The 16,702-nt window shown below is 37.1% G+C and overlaps 1 protein-coding gene across 1 annotated transcript in view; it reads left to right on the top strand.

Annotated features, from left to right (window-relative positions):
* CADM2 (cell adhesion molecule 2) overlaps positions 1-16,702 on the top strand; it is a gene marked incomplete at both ends in the record, with an annotated part of 685,963 nt that overhangs the window by 488,189 nt on the left and 181,072 nt on the right. Inside the window, one exon of the mRNA XM_082484364.1 lies at positions 13,954-14,103. Coding sequence (XP_082340490.1) covers positions 13,954-14,103 — 150 coding nt within the window. The remainder of the gene's footprint in view (positions 1-13,953; positions 14,104-16,702) is intronic.

Genomic DNA, 16,702 nt, shown 5'->3' with positions numbered 1-16,702 from the left:
GTGCAAGAATATTTTCTTTTATAATAATTCAATAGCTGGAAAGCCTGAGAGAACATTTTTGCTGATATATTTGAGATGTTTCAGAGATGGGAGCAAGGAAATGATAAAAGGATTGTAGCAAAATGAGGAGAAAATTATTGAGTCAGATCTACTGATTTCATTGCACTTTTTCTTGATTGTGTAATTCTCTTTTCACTGTAATGTTTAAATTAGAAAAAATGAAAGCCAAAATATTTGACTTTTCTGAACAAAAATGGTTTGCTTTTATCACTTTGGGAAAAAAATAGTATTTCTAATGTTTGTAGTCCATCTCTACTTTTTCTCCAGTCAAAATTATTTTTTCAATTATTTCTGAATTTCTGGTAATTTCAATCTTCCTTAAGAATTACTTTAAAAAAAAATACTATTTTCCAAAATATCTTCACCCAATATTAATGTTATATGTTTTCCTATATCCCCAGAGTATGTCAAGCCAAGATCTTAACAGGGTAGTGCTGTGGGAAAGGCTATGATTAGGCTACTGAAGTATCTGTGAGATCAGGACAGGTTCTTAAAGTAGATCAGTAGAATATCTGACTTGAATATGCAGCCTGTGGATAGGCACTCTCCTGAGCCAATGCCAGGCACTGCCGAATTGTACAGAAACACAAGTAACATGAGCTTAGCATGCAGAATCCAGCAACAGTTGCAAATGTCGGGTGCATAGTTTGATCAGGCAGTGGTTGCTCACACTTAATAGCTTACACAAATTCTTAATTCGCAGAAAAGATGAAATATACGGGATTAAAGAGAAAACCTGTGGTTCTGATTCAGGAAGTCTATGGAAAGGATTAATTTACTGCATCGGTACATTAGCTGTTGTTTGTCATGTGCTCCATATTGAAGCTCTGTGTATGAATATCTGTAGTTCTCAGTCCTGGAAGGACAACTTCTACAAAACGATGTGGCAACCTAGCTTTCTTCCCTTCCTGCTAAAAAAAAAAAAAAAAAACAACAACAGAAAACACCAAAAAAAGCCCCCACAACAAAAACCCTATCTCAGAGAAATTAAAAAAAAAAAAAAAACAAACAAAAAACAACCCCAAAGTCTGCATTATCCTAGATGAGCTGAATCTTCATACTAATCCCAAAGAGTCCAAATATCTGTGCAACATTTTTCAGGACCCTTGCTCCAGGCTGCTACCTCAATCTAGGATTGGGTGAGCAGTTTTGTCTTCTTGCGAACATCTCTGAATGTGATTGTAGTTTCCTTATTTCTTAGTTGTTTGTCTTTCAACTGTTCTTGTTGCGAGGTGAGAGACAGACATCTGCTCGTCTTGGTTATAAACTTTTCAAATGGCATTCCAGGAATATAAAGTGCTTTTTTGACCTTATAATAATTAAATTTCTGGACATTCCTGAGATTACATGTCTGTCATCTTTCTAGGAATACCTTCCTTGAAAAGGAATAGATTCTCCCATTTATAATTGGTGTGGAACTATGGTTGATAATTTAATATTTTTCCCTACCTCACTTACCTGTGAAACAGCTTCTGGATAGAGTGTGCTTGAAAGAGGATTATCTATGTGTTGCCATAATCTTTGAGCATTGCTTCAGGGCACCATTCCTAGTATTTACTTTCTAGATACTGGAAAGATTAGTTGTCAAGGGTATTAAAATGTATATCTACAGACCCACATTGATCTCATTTTAAGTAACTCTTGGTTTAATGTTGTTGTTTTTTTTTTTAGTAAGAACTTGTGTTAATCATGCACTTTAAAGAGTAGGCAGAGTTTACATTACGTTCAGATAAACATGTAAGCTCTTGGATGCTTATCAGTATTTTCTGGATATTTGTACTGTACAGAACTAGAAAGAAAATCTCTCCCACAAAATATTCATTCAGGCCTTGTGACCATTTCCCCAAAGCAGCACCATGCTGTGCCAGGCTGGAGTGCATCAGAAGACTTGTGTTCTTTTTTGATTTCTTTTTGTTATTGTTGGTGGTTGTTTGGTGTTTTTTGCACTTGTTGGAGCGCGGTGGACTTTAAGAGGGTAAATGGCTGGGTCGTTTCATCACAGTGCCAAACAACTGTGCCTTGCAATGAGTTACCACATGGAGACAGGATGGAAAATGTGTGAAAATTGTGTGCTTTAGATTGCATTTCGTTGCAGTCAGTTTTAGAACCGTTATAGGTACTTTCTAATGGTTCATTTGTATTAATACATTGTATGCAAATTACACTGACAGTATATTTCCAATTATTTTTTATCATTGCTAAACATCTTTATGGTAGTTGTTTGATGTGCTATGTAAAGAACTCACAATGTAAGTCAGATAGCATGGGTAGTTGAATGCTTTACTTCAAAATTGACAATATAGGTCTTCCCATGATGTTTAGACTCCGATATTTTTCCTGTTGTCCTCTTGCACATCAGAATGATGTTCGTGTCAAAACTTTTTTGGCACGCATACCACAGAGTTGCCGGCTTACTGATGAGATGCTGAGTGTGGACATCCCGGGGTCCGTTATGGTCATCTTAGAAAAATCAGCAATGTCAAGTTTTTCTTGTCCTTTTGTAGCCATTTGGGTAAACTGTTCAGATTCATGTGCATGTAATTAGAGTTGGATCCTTTGCTTGGAATTGCTGATTATTCCTTTTACCTGGCTCTTATTCTGTGGAGACTTTCCACAGTGAAAGGCAGGAGTATCCAAAGCAGAGTATATTATACTTTTAACTGATTATTTCTTGTGGGTAAGCAATTAATCAGAAGACAAAAGGCGCAGAGTGCTGCCTCCAGATTGTATGTTGCAGAGTGGTAGTCAATTTTTGAGGCCCCCAAATTGCAGAATTAAACTAGCAGTCTGGAAAAGCGATTGTACTAAACACTCTTGATGCTAAACGAAAATACGAACCTATGACACAGCAAATACAAGCAGTATAGGCTGTCAGGCTACTGTTTTACCTGTATGATTTTTCTAGGGGGGAAGGCCTACATTGGCAGAGATAGGAGCTTTCTTCTATTCTCTGCAAAAGTAACTTTTTTGAGGTGGGCTAATATTGCCTCAGTGTCATGTATATTTCTGTTGGAAATATATTTTATAAGTTAAATTTCTTATCTATGTTAGTTTCATTACTCACTGTAGAAGCATCATTATTAGCTTATGATCTTGCCTCGCTTGTGTTGACATGCTTTGCATTTCCAAATATGAATGTCCTTTGTCCATAAAACCCCTAAATGTTCTTCAGTTTCTGAAAGACTCAGAGCCCTATCTTCAGTTCTATCACTTCGTCACCTTTGTCCTAAACCTGCCTCTAAGCAGTAGCACGCATTCATGCAAAGACAAAGTCAAAGCCCTGAGCTATTCTGCGCCTGCTTGTGCACCTCCCAGAACCCTGTGTGGTGTGGTTGTTGGTCAGCCCTTAAAAGTCTGGTAAGTCATGTGTTTATAGCTCTTTAATTATATATATTTTTTTTTAATGGTGTGTCCAGAACTTCATGTCATTTGTTACTCAGAGGAGAAGATTGAACAGAGAATTAATAAATTGTAACAGTAAGTACTTTCAGTAGCACTAATGCCCGAGTGTGAGCTGAGTGTGTAGCTGGTGTGAAGTTGATAGTGCCTGGTACCGACGTAAACCAATACAGGTTCTAGACTGACTTTTACGAGAGGTGATCTGCCTTACTTTCTTTTGGTTGTGTTAACTGCAAGAAGTACCAGTTACTTTGATGAAATGCTTGGATTTGCAGGACAGGAAAGCACATGGTATGTTCTAACTTTGTAGTAAGACATGGATTTGATAGGGCTGTATGTATATGCACATTTGTCTCCACCGTGGCTTTATATATTTATTCCACTACCCTATTATCTGGCTTCTATGTAATTTTTTGTGCATTTTCTTCTTGGAGCACTGATGTGAGGAAAGAAAATACCATTATTCTCATTTTGCAGATTAGGAATGGAAATGAGGTGACAATAAGGCCCAGATCCTTAAAGAAATGAAAGTGACCGATTCCTTATTCTTCATGTTAGAATTGGGTACTTTTCTGATTTTAGAGAAAAGGGGCTTTACAGTTTGTTGAGGCACAAAGAATCAAGCATAGCACTTTAAAGCGAGAAGTGACAGAAAGCTCGAAACCATATTTGCGCTTGTGAGGAACAGGAGATTCAGCATTTTCTTATCACAGTCGTAGGAAGATGAAATTCACTTTGATTATTTTTAGGTTTGTAACTGCCATCTGGAATTTAGAGTGGCGGAGGGGAATGCCTTTTTCCCATTTCTAAATAAATAAATAAATAGAATCACTGGATACTCTTCTCTATTGACAAGCAAATAATACCATGGTGATAGTCTGAAAAGAGTAAAAATAGTAATTTATGCAAGGTTCCTAAGAAATAGCACTGTGTGCATGTACTTTTTATTCCATTGTTTCTCTCATACTTTTTCCTGTTTATCTTTATGGAATAATAGTACTTCAACATGTAATTTTCTCAAAATTATATCTGCAATCTCTTTCACTGAAATATAGTCTGAATCAATTATATCTTGATTTAGCCGCCGTTGTAGAAACATACACCTGAAACAGAGGGAGTGGAGGAAGGAACAAAGCCTTCGAAGCTCCTTCTCTATTGTTGCTGTCTAACACAAATTCTATAGTCTGAAATCAGTGGCTGTACCATCGTGCTTTTGCCCTTTGGATTATTTTAGTAATTGCTTAAACATTTAAAAAAGCCCAGTGACCTTGAATGCACAGTTTGGGGATAACAGTTATGTTTTGAGTTACTACTTCTCTCTCTCCTGAAACTCTGTCATTCTGTAGTAAGTTTCTGCAGTGTTCTCATTAACTCCAATTTTCTCTGGAAGTGGTTTTGTTACTGGAGCATGTAATAGTTACCAGAGCACACTTTCTTTTTTTTCTTTGTTTTGTTTCTTTTTTAAACAGTGTTTCTTCAATGAGCAAACAGTTTACAGGACATACTCTCTGGGGATCAACTCTAAAAAATATATGCTATCCAAATGTGGGACTAAATTGTTGCCATTTAAAACACCAAGTCGGGAAAGCCCAATCGACCCAGTAAGAGACTCTCTGTGTATCAAATTATGCTCAGGCAAATTTCTCTTTCTTTAGAAGTGCTGTGTGAACGCAGTGTAGCACGCAGGCTACATTGCTGTCTTGTCTTTCAGAACAGAGCAAAGCAGGTGATAACGTATCAAGAGTTAAACTATCTTTAATCTGTAGTCAATGTTTTGCCACGCTCTTAAGACTGTTCTTATAAATGAAATAAAATAATAGGGGCAACAACTTCTTTTGTAGTTTCCTTCTTCAAAATTTCCAGGACACTAACCTTCTATATGGCATCTGTGCTGAAAAAATAGAGGGATTCATTCCTATAGAAAAGTTAGAAGAAACACTAGTTGCACAGTAATGCAGACCTCAGTTTATGCCTGCTGAATTGCAGTTCACAGTATCATTTTTCTTTAAATTAGATAAAGACAAGCTAATAACACTTCGTCTCCTTGGAGAGATGTTTGCATTATTTCATATATAAATTAAGAGAGAAAGCCAGGAAACTGATTCAGTGTATTTAGCTGTTTCATCATACTGGCTTTTGTTTCTAACGTTTTAGTTCTTTGCCAAGAAAGAAGGGCAAAATTAATGCATTCTCCTTACAGATGCAGGTTGCTATTTGAAGCAGTAAGTTGCTTGCCTCCTCACCCAAATATTTACTCTGTTGTTTGTTTGTTTGTTTTCTTTAGGGCCTAGTCCTATTGAAGTCAACACTAAAAAATCCAACTGGTTTGAAAAATAATTTGCTCGAGATTTATTTTCTTTATTTCCTCTCATACAGTTTTGCATTTTTTATGGGCTCCGGTTTTGGCTGACATCGTGCTATAAAAGCGTCAAATCAAAAGCCCATTGCCTTGTGGTTCTACACAAGGCTGAAAAGGATAAATCTCTGCTATAGGCTTTCTGTGTGAGAATGAGTAGAGCTATAGGCTCTATTCTTTCCCTTGCATAGGCTGAGAGCCTTCATTGAACTCATAGGGATGGTGGCAGCCAGGCTCGCAGGAGAAGGTAGAGCCGATGTGCCCAAAGATTGCCAACTCACTGCTGTCACCTCTTGTCCAGTCCCTCCTCTCTTCCCACACCCATTTCTTTTTATGGCCTTCTGATATACAGTGACACAAGTAGGCAAAGCTTGCAGTGCTGATACTGTGAAACTCAATTTATAACATAACTGTTTCTTACAAAAACAGACCTCTACAGAAACAAAAGTAAAGAGATGATTATGTTTTCTCGGTGCTTACAGCCACCAAGTCACTTTTATAATTAGCCTGGTAAATTGATTAGAATATATAACCTAAGCATCAAATGGAACTGTTGAACTCATTAAAGAGTTTTCATTTTAATTGCAAAAAGTACAAAAAAATAAAATATCCAAATATAAACAAATAAGCATGATATGAACTCACAAGATAAATGTTTCCAAACTGGACCAAATAATAATTATTCTGCATTGTCTTGTCTCATAATGAGATAAAAATCAGTTTTAAAATCTGTAAAAGTGGTTGAGTCATGATTTCTGGGTGAAAAAAAACCCAGTCTTTCTTGGCTGAAAACAGCTTGTGGCTAATGAGATATGAACTTGTCAATTCTACTGGAAAGCAGTATTGGTCCTCCACAAAACATCACAAAACCAACCTGTGATAGAATATACTTAACTATAGCTCCATCTAGGCAAAATAGCTGAAATAATTTTGCTAACAAAGCTTCCTAAAATGAGCAGGGGGACAGGGATACAACATGGTGACAGTGATATCTGGATGCCGCATTCTTTTTGCAATAGCTTCATGGCTTATTGTAATTTACCTTTGTGTAACATCGTAGTGTTTTCCAATGAAACTTGTAATGTTGGCCCTAGGTACTTTTTTTTTTTTTTCTTTCATTCTTTCTTTATTAGTATACTCCAGAAAGACAGTAAAATTGTTTGACTTGCCTCAAGTTTTGATCATAGAACAAAATGTAATTGTATATACAGTAGTGGATATATATGTGTGCCTACCAGACCTGATCTTCTGTTTCTTCAGCTAAACTGGATAATTCCCATATTCCTGACACTGATCGGCCCCTTTTTCTTTTTCTTTTTTTTTCTTTTTTTTTTCTTCCCTATACTCTTTAAAAGCTGACAGGCAGCAAAAGCTTGGAGTGCATGTGGGTACATTCTTTCAAGAGAGCCCTGGCCTTGACAAGCCCATGTCCCATCATCATCAAGTAATCCCATATGATAGTTTTTCTCCCGGTGCATCTCCTAAAGCAAGTCTGCCCTTAGTACGAGTACCAAATTTGGGCATCTTTTCTATACCTGCAACCTGAAATAAGGAATTACTAATACCTTTGTATAATGCACTGCTAAGATTTTGGGAGTGGAGAGTAGCATCCCAGCTGCTCATGTACAAGGAAGAGAAGGGCTGTCAAGTTGTTCTGGGAATGGAGGGACCATCCAGTGAGAGGCAAATAAAACATCTTGGTTTGTTCAGCTAGCACAGTGCAGACTACAAGGGGATGTATCTGGGAAGTCCTCATCAGTGCAGGAAGTGCTTAGAGGTTTTCTACTGGATGTTGAAATGGAATGATTGATTCATTAAATATTATTAAGTCATATGCTACATGCTTTATTCCTTTCTGCTCATGCATACTGACCACGTAGGAGTTTTGCTGGACTAAAGAACTTTTGTTTTTCAACAAGATAAATTAAGTATGCAAGAGTTTTTGTGTTTGTGACATTGGTGAGTCCAATTCAGAAATTAAAGAGATTTAGGTAGACTTGGATTCATTAATAAATCTGGAAGTCTTAAAATTATTGGAAACTGGATGTCTTTTTTATTTTACTTCTTGATGGTGTCCAAAATTTGTGCATCAAATATAAAAAAGAAAAAAATTCTGCAAATAAAGACATTTATGTTTTTAAAAATAACTTAACTATTGGACTAGATGACTTTTAAATGTTCCTTCCAACCCAAACTATTCTATGATTACAAGGGCTTATACCAGAAGAAGGAAGCCATGTTTAGATGGGGAGAACAGAAATGATCTCAAATAATTTGTAGAATGACTATAGAAGTGTTGTTTAACAGTATATATGCACAAACTGGAAGATATATAAGATTTGAAAAATGTATGCAACAAAATAACAAAGATTTGTGTCCATAACCTCAAATGGAAGCATTATAAAGTCTATTTCATCACTGTTTCAAGCCCCTGTTCCCCAGAAGAACGCTTCTCTGTCTCATATCAGCAGCAGTATGGGCTGAAATCAGATGAGAGGAAGTGGAAACACATATATAAAAAATGAAAAAAGAAAGTATTTTTTTAATCCTTTCTGAGCCAAATCTTTTTACAAGTTGAATAAGCATCATTATTTTTTTTTGTGTCTAGATTGGTTAGCAAAACATGGGTTAAATGAATTACCTGAAGTCATGTGAGAAGTCAATGGTAGGTTCAGGAATACTTTTCAAATACTTTCAAAATCTCTGTCCTGGTTCCGGCAAGGATGGGGTTAATTTCCAAGGAGCCGGCAGGGGAGGCACGTATTCCATACCACGTGACCCATGCCCCGCTATAAAAGGAGCTAGCCGGGGAAAGGGAGTCAGTCGCCACTCGGGGGCGGGTTGCGGCGGTGCGGGTCCGGTCGGTGCGCTTCGCGGCGGTTCTGTAATCGCGTTCTTGTATTCCTTTACCGGTGTTATTGTTTTTCTTTCTTTCTTTCTTTTCTTTCTTTTTCCCTTTGTCTGTTCTGTTAAATTATAATATTTCAACCCAGGAGTTTTGCCCTTTTCTGCTGATTTTTCCCACGGCTGTGGGAGTCGTGCGAGCGGCTGCCTGGTTCTCTGTTGCTGGCTGAGGCCAAACCACGACAATCTCACATTTTGAAATCTGGCATTTCAGTTAATTTCATGGGGTTATGTCTCACTGACATCTCACTGACATCACCACCATTAAAGGAAATATGAACGTTAGTTTGTACTTAAACTTTCTGCCTTAGTAGGAACTTTTATCATGCTGTGTTTTTAAACAAATCTTCATTAGGAATGAATTAATTTTCAATATGTTTTTGAATATATAAATGAATGTTTAACCAATTTAATATTTTCGTGACTTCTTAAACTACAGTTATGTCTAGAAAAAGTTAAATGTAACCTTTAAAGTCTTGATTTCTGTAAGGCCTTTGACTTGAAATAGCATGACATCTTGAGCGATAATCAAAACCAACCTTACAAGCATTAAGCAGATTAGAACTGTTTGAAAAAAATAGTGTGAAAATGTAACGGTACATGAGAACTCACCGTTGAACAGTCACATGTCTGTGCATTTGTCTGGATAGGGAAGAGCTGTGGGTACTGTACTATTTAGATGGTTTTCAGAGTTGGTTTTTAGAAACACCCTGGGTAACACAATTGTTGCCAGCAGTGTTTGTGAATGCCACAAAGACTATGGATATATGAAATAATGAAGACCACGGATCCCTGGGCTCAGAGAAACATGTGCTTTGGTCCAGTGAAACATAGGGACGTACATCTAAATGCTGCAGGAGGAGAACAGAGATGGGGGGGTTGGTTGTCTTTGGAGCGCTGTCTGAGAAAAAACACTGGCATCATGGTGGACTGTCAGTCAGACTTGGGGCCCCATCTGACCCTGTGGTCAAGGGGACTCATTTAGGTGTGCAAACAAGAATATGAAGAGCTGGTAGAGAAGTGGCGTCCCCTTTGTATTTTTTCCTTCCGTGACTGCTGCAGTGGGGTTTCCAGGTCTGGGCTCCGCACTTCAGAAAAAAAGATGACAAATTGAAGAGGGCACAGAGAAGAGACACAGACTAATTAAAGGATTAGAAAAATATGATTTCTACAGAAAGACTTAGGAGCTCAATTTATTTAGATTATCAAAGGGAAGGTTAATGGGTGATATGATCACAGTCTCTAAGTACCTAGAAAAGCAAGAGAAATTTGATAATAGAGGGCTCTTCAGAGCAGGGAAAAAAGATATAACAAGAGCCAGTGGATGCTGGATGCTGCAGTGAGACAAATTCAGACTAGGAATAAGATCCTGTTTTCCCATTTAAACTATGATGACCAGTGCTCTCTGAAATAAGTTACCAAAGGTGCCACTAAGTTTTCCATTACTAGACTTCTTAAATTAAGGCAGAATGCTTTTGTTAGAAGACATTGTCTTGTTCAATCTCTGTTCCCAGATTTAAGGAAGAAATTAGGAAATAGGAGTTTAATAACTATATTAAGAACCGTTCACGCTAGAAAACCACAGCGCTAGCATCCGGTCGTTGAAAGGATGATGAAGGCTGTGTTTCTTTTAACATGCTGGCCTTAATCTGGCAGGCCCTTTGGGCTTGCCGTCTTATTGAAGGCTCATCACCAAGCGTTCTTGATTTAATGGGACTCTTTGCATGGGTCAGAACCAGCGTACTCAATTCTGGGAGTATGAATTCTTTTTTGCAGTGGTGGTAAGTAAAGGTGCTTTCCAAAGCAAGTACCTCAGGGAATGATGTTGTGATTCCAGTCCGTGGACTCTGGCTGTGGGTTGCTGTGCTGCAGTGGGAGCCCGCTGCCCCCGCAGCTCGGCGGTGGTACCCAGAACTGGTTGAGAACACCTTGTCTTCATCACCAATGGCCAGGGTCTGTCATCGCATTGAGCACTTGTATGGGGTGGCACCTTTGCTGGCGTGCTTCCTGGGCACATGCTACCTACTTATTTAGCAGAAATAAGGCCTCTCCCACAAACTACCGTCAGTTCCCCCAAGACCAGATCTAATCCTCAGCAGCATAACACTTCTCTTCCACTTACAATGCCGTATTAAATGGCACGATGTTGATGCTTTCCATAATGTTCATCTATCTGGTTTAGGCTTTTCCAACCTTCTCCAGTCCTTCCAGCCCTGAAGTTCCTACTGCAATAACCCAAGTTAGATACTGATACAAACAATAAAGTAAATCTCATAAAAGTTTCTTTGTCTTAGTTTTCCCATCACTTACTAATAATTTTGGTCTCATTAAGAGGTGTGCAGTATCTGTTCTTTTGGTTTTGCTTTGTCTATTTTTCTCTGTTCCACACAAGCTCCCTTCTTTCCACTTGGGCTAGTTTCCAGATTAAATGTCTCATTTTATCTGTACCTCTTTCTCCACACCAAGCTTCCTATGAAGCTATGTGCATCTTCTCCAGACCCACACAGCGTCTGTATTGGTAAGTGGTAGTATGAATGCTTTAGTTTCACTTTTATATGCTAGATCCATTCTCGCTTCCAAAACATGGGCACTCAGTAGAGTGGCCAGAGAAAAGAAAGTCCGTCTGCCCTCTTTCATATCGTGGCATCTACAGTTTCCATTTAAATGGCAGGTCAGGAAAGTTTACCTACTAACCACTGTTTTGGTCAAACAAGTCTGTGACTTGACAATCATCAGCAAATTATTGGCATGATCAGAAAAAGAATATAGGGTAATCCTGGGGAGATCTCCCACATTATGTTAATAATCATTACAGCATTTTTTTTTAATAAACTATCTTCCATTCTTTAATGTAAATGAGATTTCACTGTGCTAATCTCTGACACTACGTTTTGTTTAATGCTTCTTTTATGAAAAAAATCTTTTAGCCCCCATTGGCTCTTATCCACAGCTCATACTTTAGAAGGTTATTTCTCTGGTAAGATGCCTGTAATTTAGTGGAAGTAATAACAGGCTGTGTGCGTTTTTCTGGATTTTTAAAATTGTAATTTAAGCGATAAGCAATTTATGCAATATCTTGAGGTTCCTTGACACATTGGAATTGAAAGAGGAGAAATGGAAGGAAATGACAAATCTTTTCTGTTTTCTTATTTTTTTTTTCATCCTTGTTTATGATTTTTCACTCATCAAGTGTTTCTCAACATGTGGTTTTCAAGAAGCAGGGTTTGATTAATGAAGTGTCAGATACAGAGGATGTCATGAGAATTTTGGCATTTATTGTTTGCAGCATTTAAATTAGCCATGGTGTTTTCAATATTCTGTATTTTTTATTTACTATAACTATTATCCTGTTAATAGTAAATACCCTCTTATAGTAAATATCATAACGTAGTAAATTTTGATCTTTAAACATCTACAGAAAGTTGATATTTATACAAACATTATACCAGTTATTCAGATTTGGCATTTTGATGGAAATCCTTTAATTAATTAATTAATTAATTAATTAATGTTAAACCGAGACAGGGAAGTGTTTTTGTTTAAATAAAAGATTTATTGTAATTTCATTTATTGAGATGACCTTTCCATAGCACTGCTGATAATTTATTATTTTTTTTTCAGGCTATAAACACTTAGACAGTAAAATAATTTTTTTGCAGAGTATTTATGGAAAGTGTTAGACTACCTAAATGCTAATGGTTTCAGTGCCATGGATGCTTATGGGCTAGGCCTAAGGCCATCAAAATTATTTTACATAGGAAAATGGACAGCTGTCAAAACCTAGCTAGAAATACATTTTTTTTGCAATATCAGCAGTTCAATTATTAATCCCTTATTTAGTAATTCCGTATTCTGGTCATCTGAAAACCTCTATGCTGTATAAAAGACTTCTATATTATTGCACCTTCCATATCGAAGGCATGCCTCTGTTTAACTTAGCTGAGAACAACTGAAATAGGATGTGTCTGTGAAGGTTTTATGCCGGATTTGTGATTCTATATTGGTATAATTAGTGGATATTGTGTATATAATTGCCTTGATGTACATATGACATGTCCATGAGCTTATTCGCTCCGTAGGACGGTAGAGAGATTTTTCACTTCTGACACATCCCACTTGGGCATCAGTCTTGGTATTATACTTCTTATGCTAGCAGGTCAACCTACCCTTGAATGTTTCTTGTATTAATAGAACCTATATAAAAGGACGGGAAGAAAGAAGCATATATTTCATTTAGACTACTGACTCGTCTTTCTTTTGCGTTGTATCCTTGAATAACTTAATATATCTCCCAGATAATAGTGTCTTGCTTATTACTGAAGAACTTTTCTTTCCCCACCCATGTTAAAAATTACCTCCATGTTTTTACTGTGCTGCCTTGTTGCGATACTCTTTGTCAGAATATGTTATGCTGTTGACAAGGTGTGTGCTATTCTCACAATAGATAAACACTTTAGTCTAACTATGCCATTGAAAACGCTTGTGATTCAAGAACCTGGGTGATACTGCTCTGGTATTGTGCAGAGGTATTTGGAAATCTTCCCAGTGACTTTTCAGCAAGCACTTAATGTGATTCATAATGCTCTGGGATAGAATCACAGATGTGAAAGAGACCCACTACATCATCACTTCCATTTTCATATGAGATCAGGTTATATTCCCTCAACAGAGGATGCATCGAGTATTAGATTCACACTACATTTGCTCTCCAACAACTTTCAGAACCTGGCAGGAGAGTTCTTTAAAAAGCATAAAAAGAAACAGGGAGTCAAGGCTGCCCTGTCTCTCTATTTTAAAAATCCTATGCAGATTTTTATGTTATGCTTTCAGTGATGTTTTCAACAGCTATTTATCAATATTCTACATACTGAGACATCTATTTAGGCATGTAGCCCTTGAGCCCTATGCGAAGGCATATCCTTGGATGTATGGGTATGTCTGAGGAGATAAAATTGCAGAGTATTTCTTTGGAACTAATTAATGTGACTTACGGGGGAAAAATGGGGGGGGGGGGGGAATCTCTATTTCTTAATTAATCTATCTGTTTCTTGGATACAGAAAATATATTGCAAATGGTTTTTTTTTTCAATTTATTGTACTACCTTTCTTTGGTCAGAATAGATCACACTGAATTCAGACTCTGTCATCTGTGGTATAATTCAGTTCTCCAACTTAAACCCTTTCTTTTTTTGTCTTTCTCTCTTCCCTTCTCCATCCCTCCCCTCCCTCCTCAGGAAGCCAAGGGCAGTTTCCACTTACACAGAACGTTACGGTTGTTGAAGGGGGAACAGCAAATTTGACCTGCAGGGTCGATCAAAATGATAACACCTCCCTCCAGTGGTCAAATCCAGCTCAACAGACATTGTACTTCGATGACAAGAAAGGTAAATTGTTTCCTGAACTCATGGCTCTGCATCATTTTTTCTAAGAAATAAATGTTTAAAACAATTTCCCTTTAATATTTTAATGTGAAAATATTTGCTAGGAGCCTATGTTTTCAGCTATGATGATTATATAATCTTTTTTGGAGGGGATTTCACTGAAATACTCTTTTGCATATAAAATTGTATGTTATCATTAAAGGAAAAGACTAATATTTGAAATTCTTATTGCTAGATAATTTGGAAAATATTGTTGCAAAATATCTTGGAAGAGCATTTGTGGGTGGTGAGAGGCCGGCAAGGGAAGAAGGAGTCCATAAAACTTGATTTTATTACTGCGTGTGTGTTTGTGTGTATACATATGTACATTTTATATATATTTATATATATTTATAGAGAGAGATATAATACCACTGTTTGCTTCAAGTGTACTGCAGTTTGGTTCTTAGTGCAATACACAGTTCCTGTGTTAGGTGTTCTTAACAGCTAATAAAAATGCTCAGGCTTAGTGCCCTGATTTTTCTGATTATAGCATGCACAGATTTATAATTTTAGTTAAATTATAGGGGGAATAAAGAACAGAAAATGTCTATTCCTTACAAAAAGAAGGGTATTATCACTGCAGTAGGATATATTTCTAAGACGTTAATCTTAATCTGAAATGAAAAAGCATTACATTTTACATAATAGAATGTTAACATAAAGATTGCATTAGATTCCGTAAAGAAATTAAAACTAATGTTATGAGGAATAAATTCATCACTTGGCTTTAAAAATGCAAAACCTTTGGTGTTGATTTTAGAGGTACAGAAGTTCAACAGTATTTTATACTTAATTCTACTGCTTGAATTTGTTCTGAAAGGTCCTACATACTCTAGAACATATTTTAACAAGTGCAGTTATCCCTCCGCTTAAAATTAAAGAAGTGCTGTCCAAATGCTTTGCTGAATGATTACAAGGCTTTAAAATACCTTGCAGGACTGAAAATGCTTTGTGAATCTATGCACTTCAATAAAAGTAGAGTCTAAAACCTGTCATTTTATACCTGCAGAAGCTGCAATCAAAATATGTTTTTTTGCTATTAATATAATAGCTGAATAGAATCCCTTTATGGTGTTGAAGTGGTTCCTTTCTCTTTTATCTAATTTCCTGTAGTGTGTAATCATTTGATTTGCAATTTCTTTGAAATCATAAGTACCTTTTGAATGCAGGATTGAAGATGAGAGGTTTATAGGTGCAAACTTTTAAGCCATAAGTCTAGTCCTGTAACCTTTATTCATATGGACCGTTTTATTTTAGTTGCAATCGTTAGTGATTTGGGATGGGTAAATAATGTCTGCAACACTAAAAGCAGAGTGAACTTGTCCGTTGATAAAGCACATCAATACTCACAAAATCTATATCTTTTATAAAATAAGTGACATTTTAAAGGATGCTGAGAAGGACGTGGGAGGACTGCAAATAGATTAATTTGAACTTTGTAGCCATTTTGGTGTGAATTGAATTTTCTGTGTACTTTAGCTAAATCTGTACTTTTACAACGAATAATTGAAGTTTGTATTACTTTTTAATATAATGAATTGAAGCAACAGAATTTGAATGGCATGCAGCATAGTAAGTACTTAGAAGCAATTTATATTCCCTACAGGAAATGTGAGGAGCTGAAGTGTGTAAATTTAAAGGACTGCACTCTTTATTGAACTTTTAGCTTCTCCCAAGACTTTGAGGAATACTTGGTGGTTCATTTATGGAGGGATTACTGTGCATCTGTTAGACAGGAAAATGTTTAAAGTGGTCAAGAAAAACTTCAGGCCATTCAATCTGAGATATTTAGTCTTTCTTACATTGGCAAAGCTTTGCATTCTGTGTGACATCTTCAGACTTGTGTATACCGAGGGGAGTGAGCAGTGCATCCAACTCCTATGTGGAAAACTGTTGCAGTTTAACCCCAGCCAGCAACCAAGGACCACATAGCTGCTCACTCACTCACCCCCGGTGGGACTGGGGAGAGAATCGGAAGGGTAAAAGTGAGAAAATTCGTGTGATGAGATAAAGACAGTTTAATGAGTAAAGCAAAAGCCACGTGCACAAGCAAAGCGAAATAAGGAATTCATTCACTATTTCCCATCGGCAGGCAGGTGTTCAGCCATCTCCAGGAGAGCAGGACTCCGTCACACGTAAAGGTTACTTGGGAAGACAAACACCATCACTCCGAACATACCCCCTCTTCCTTCTTCTTCCCTCAGCTTTATATACTGAGTATGACATCACATGGTATGGAATATTTCTTTGGTCAGCTGAGGTTAACTGTCCTGGCTGTGTCTCCTCCCAGTTTCTTGTGCTCCCCCAGTCTACTAGCTGGTGGGGTGGGGTGAGAAGCAGAAAAGGCCTTAACTCTTTGTAAGCACTGCTCATCCCTGTATTATCAACACAGTTTCCAGCACAAATTCAAAACTTAGCCCCATACTAGCTACGATGAAGAAAATTAACTCTATCTCATCCAAAACCAGCATAAAAACATTCTGCCATTTCTGTAAATGAAGTTACAGCTTTCATTGGGATTTTTTTCTGTGTATATGTGTGTATTCTTATAAGTAAGGAA

The sequence above is a fragment of the Vanellus vanellus genome (assembly GCF_965231255.1).
Source record: "Vanellus vanellus genome assembly, chromosome: 1".
Taxonomy (NCBI): Eukaryota; Metazoa; Chordata; class Aves; order Charadriiformes; family Charadriidae; genus Vanellus; species Vanellus vanellus.
This window is presented reverse-complemented; position numbering and strand designations above follow the sequence as displayed.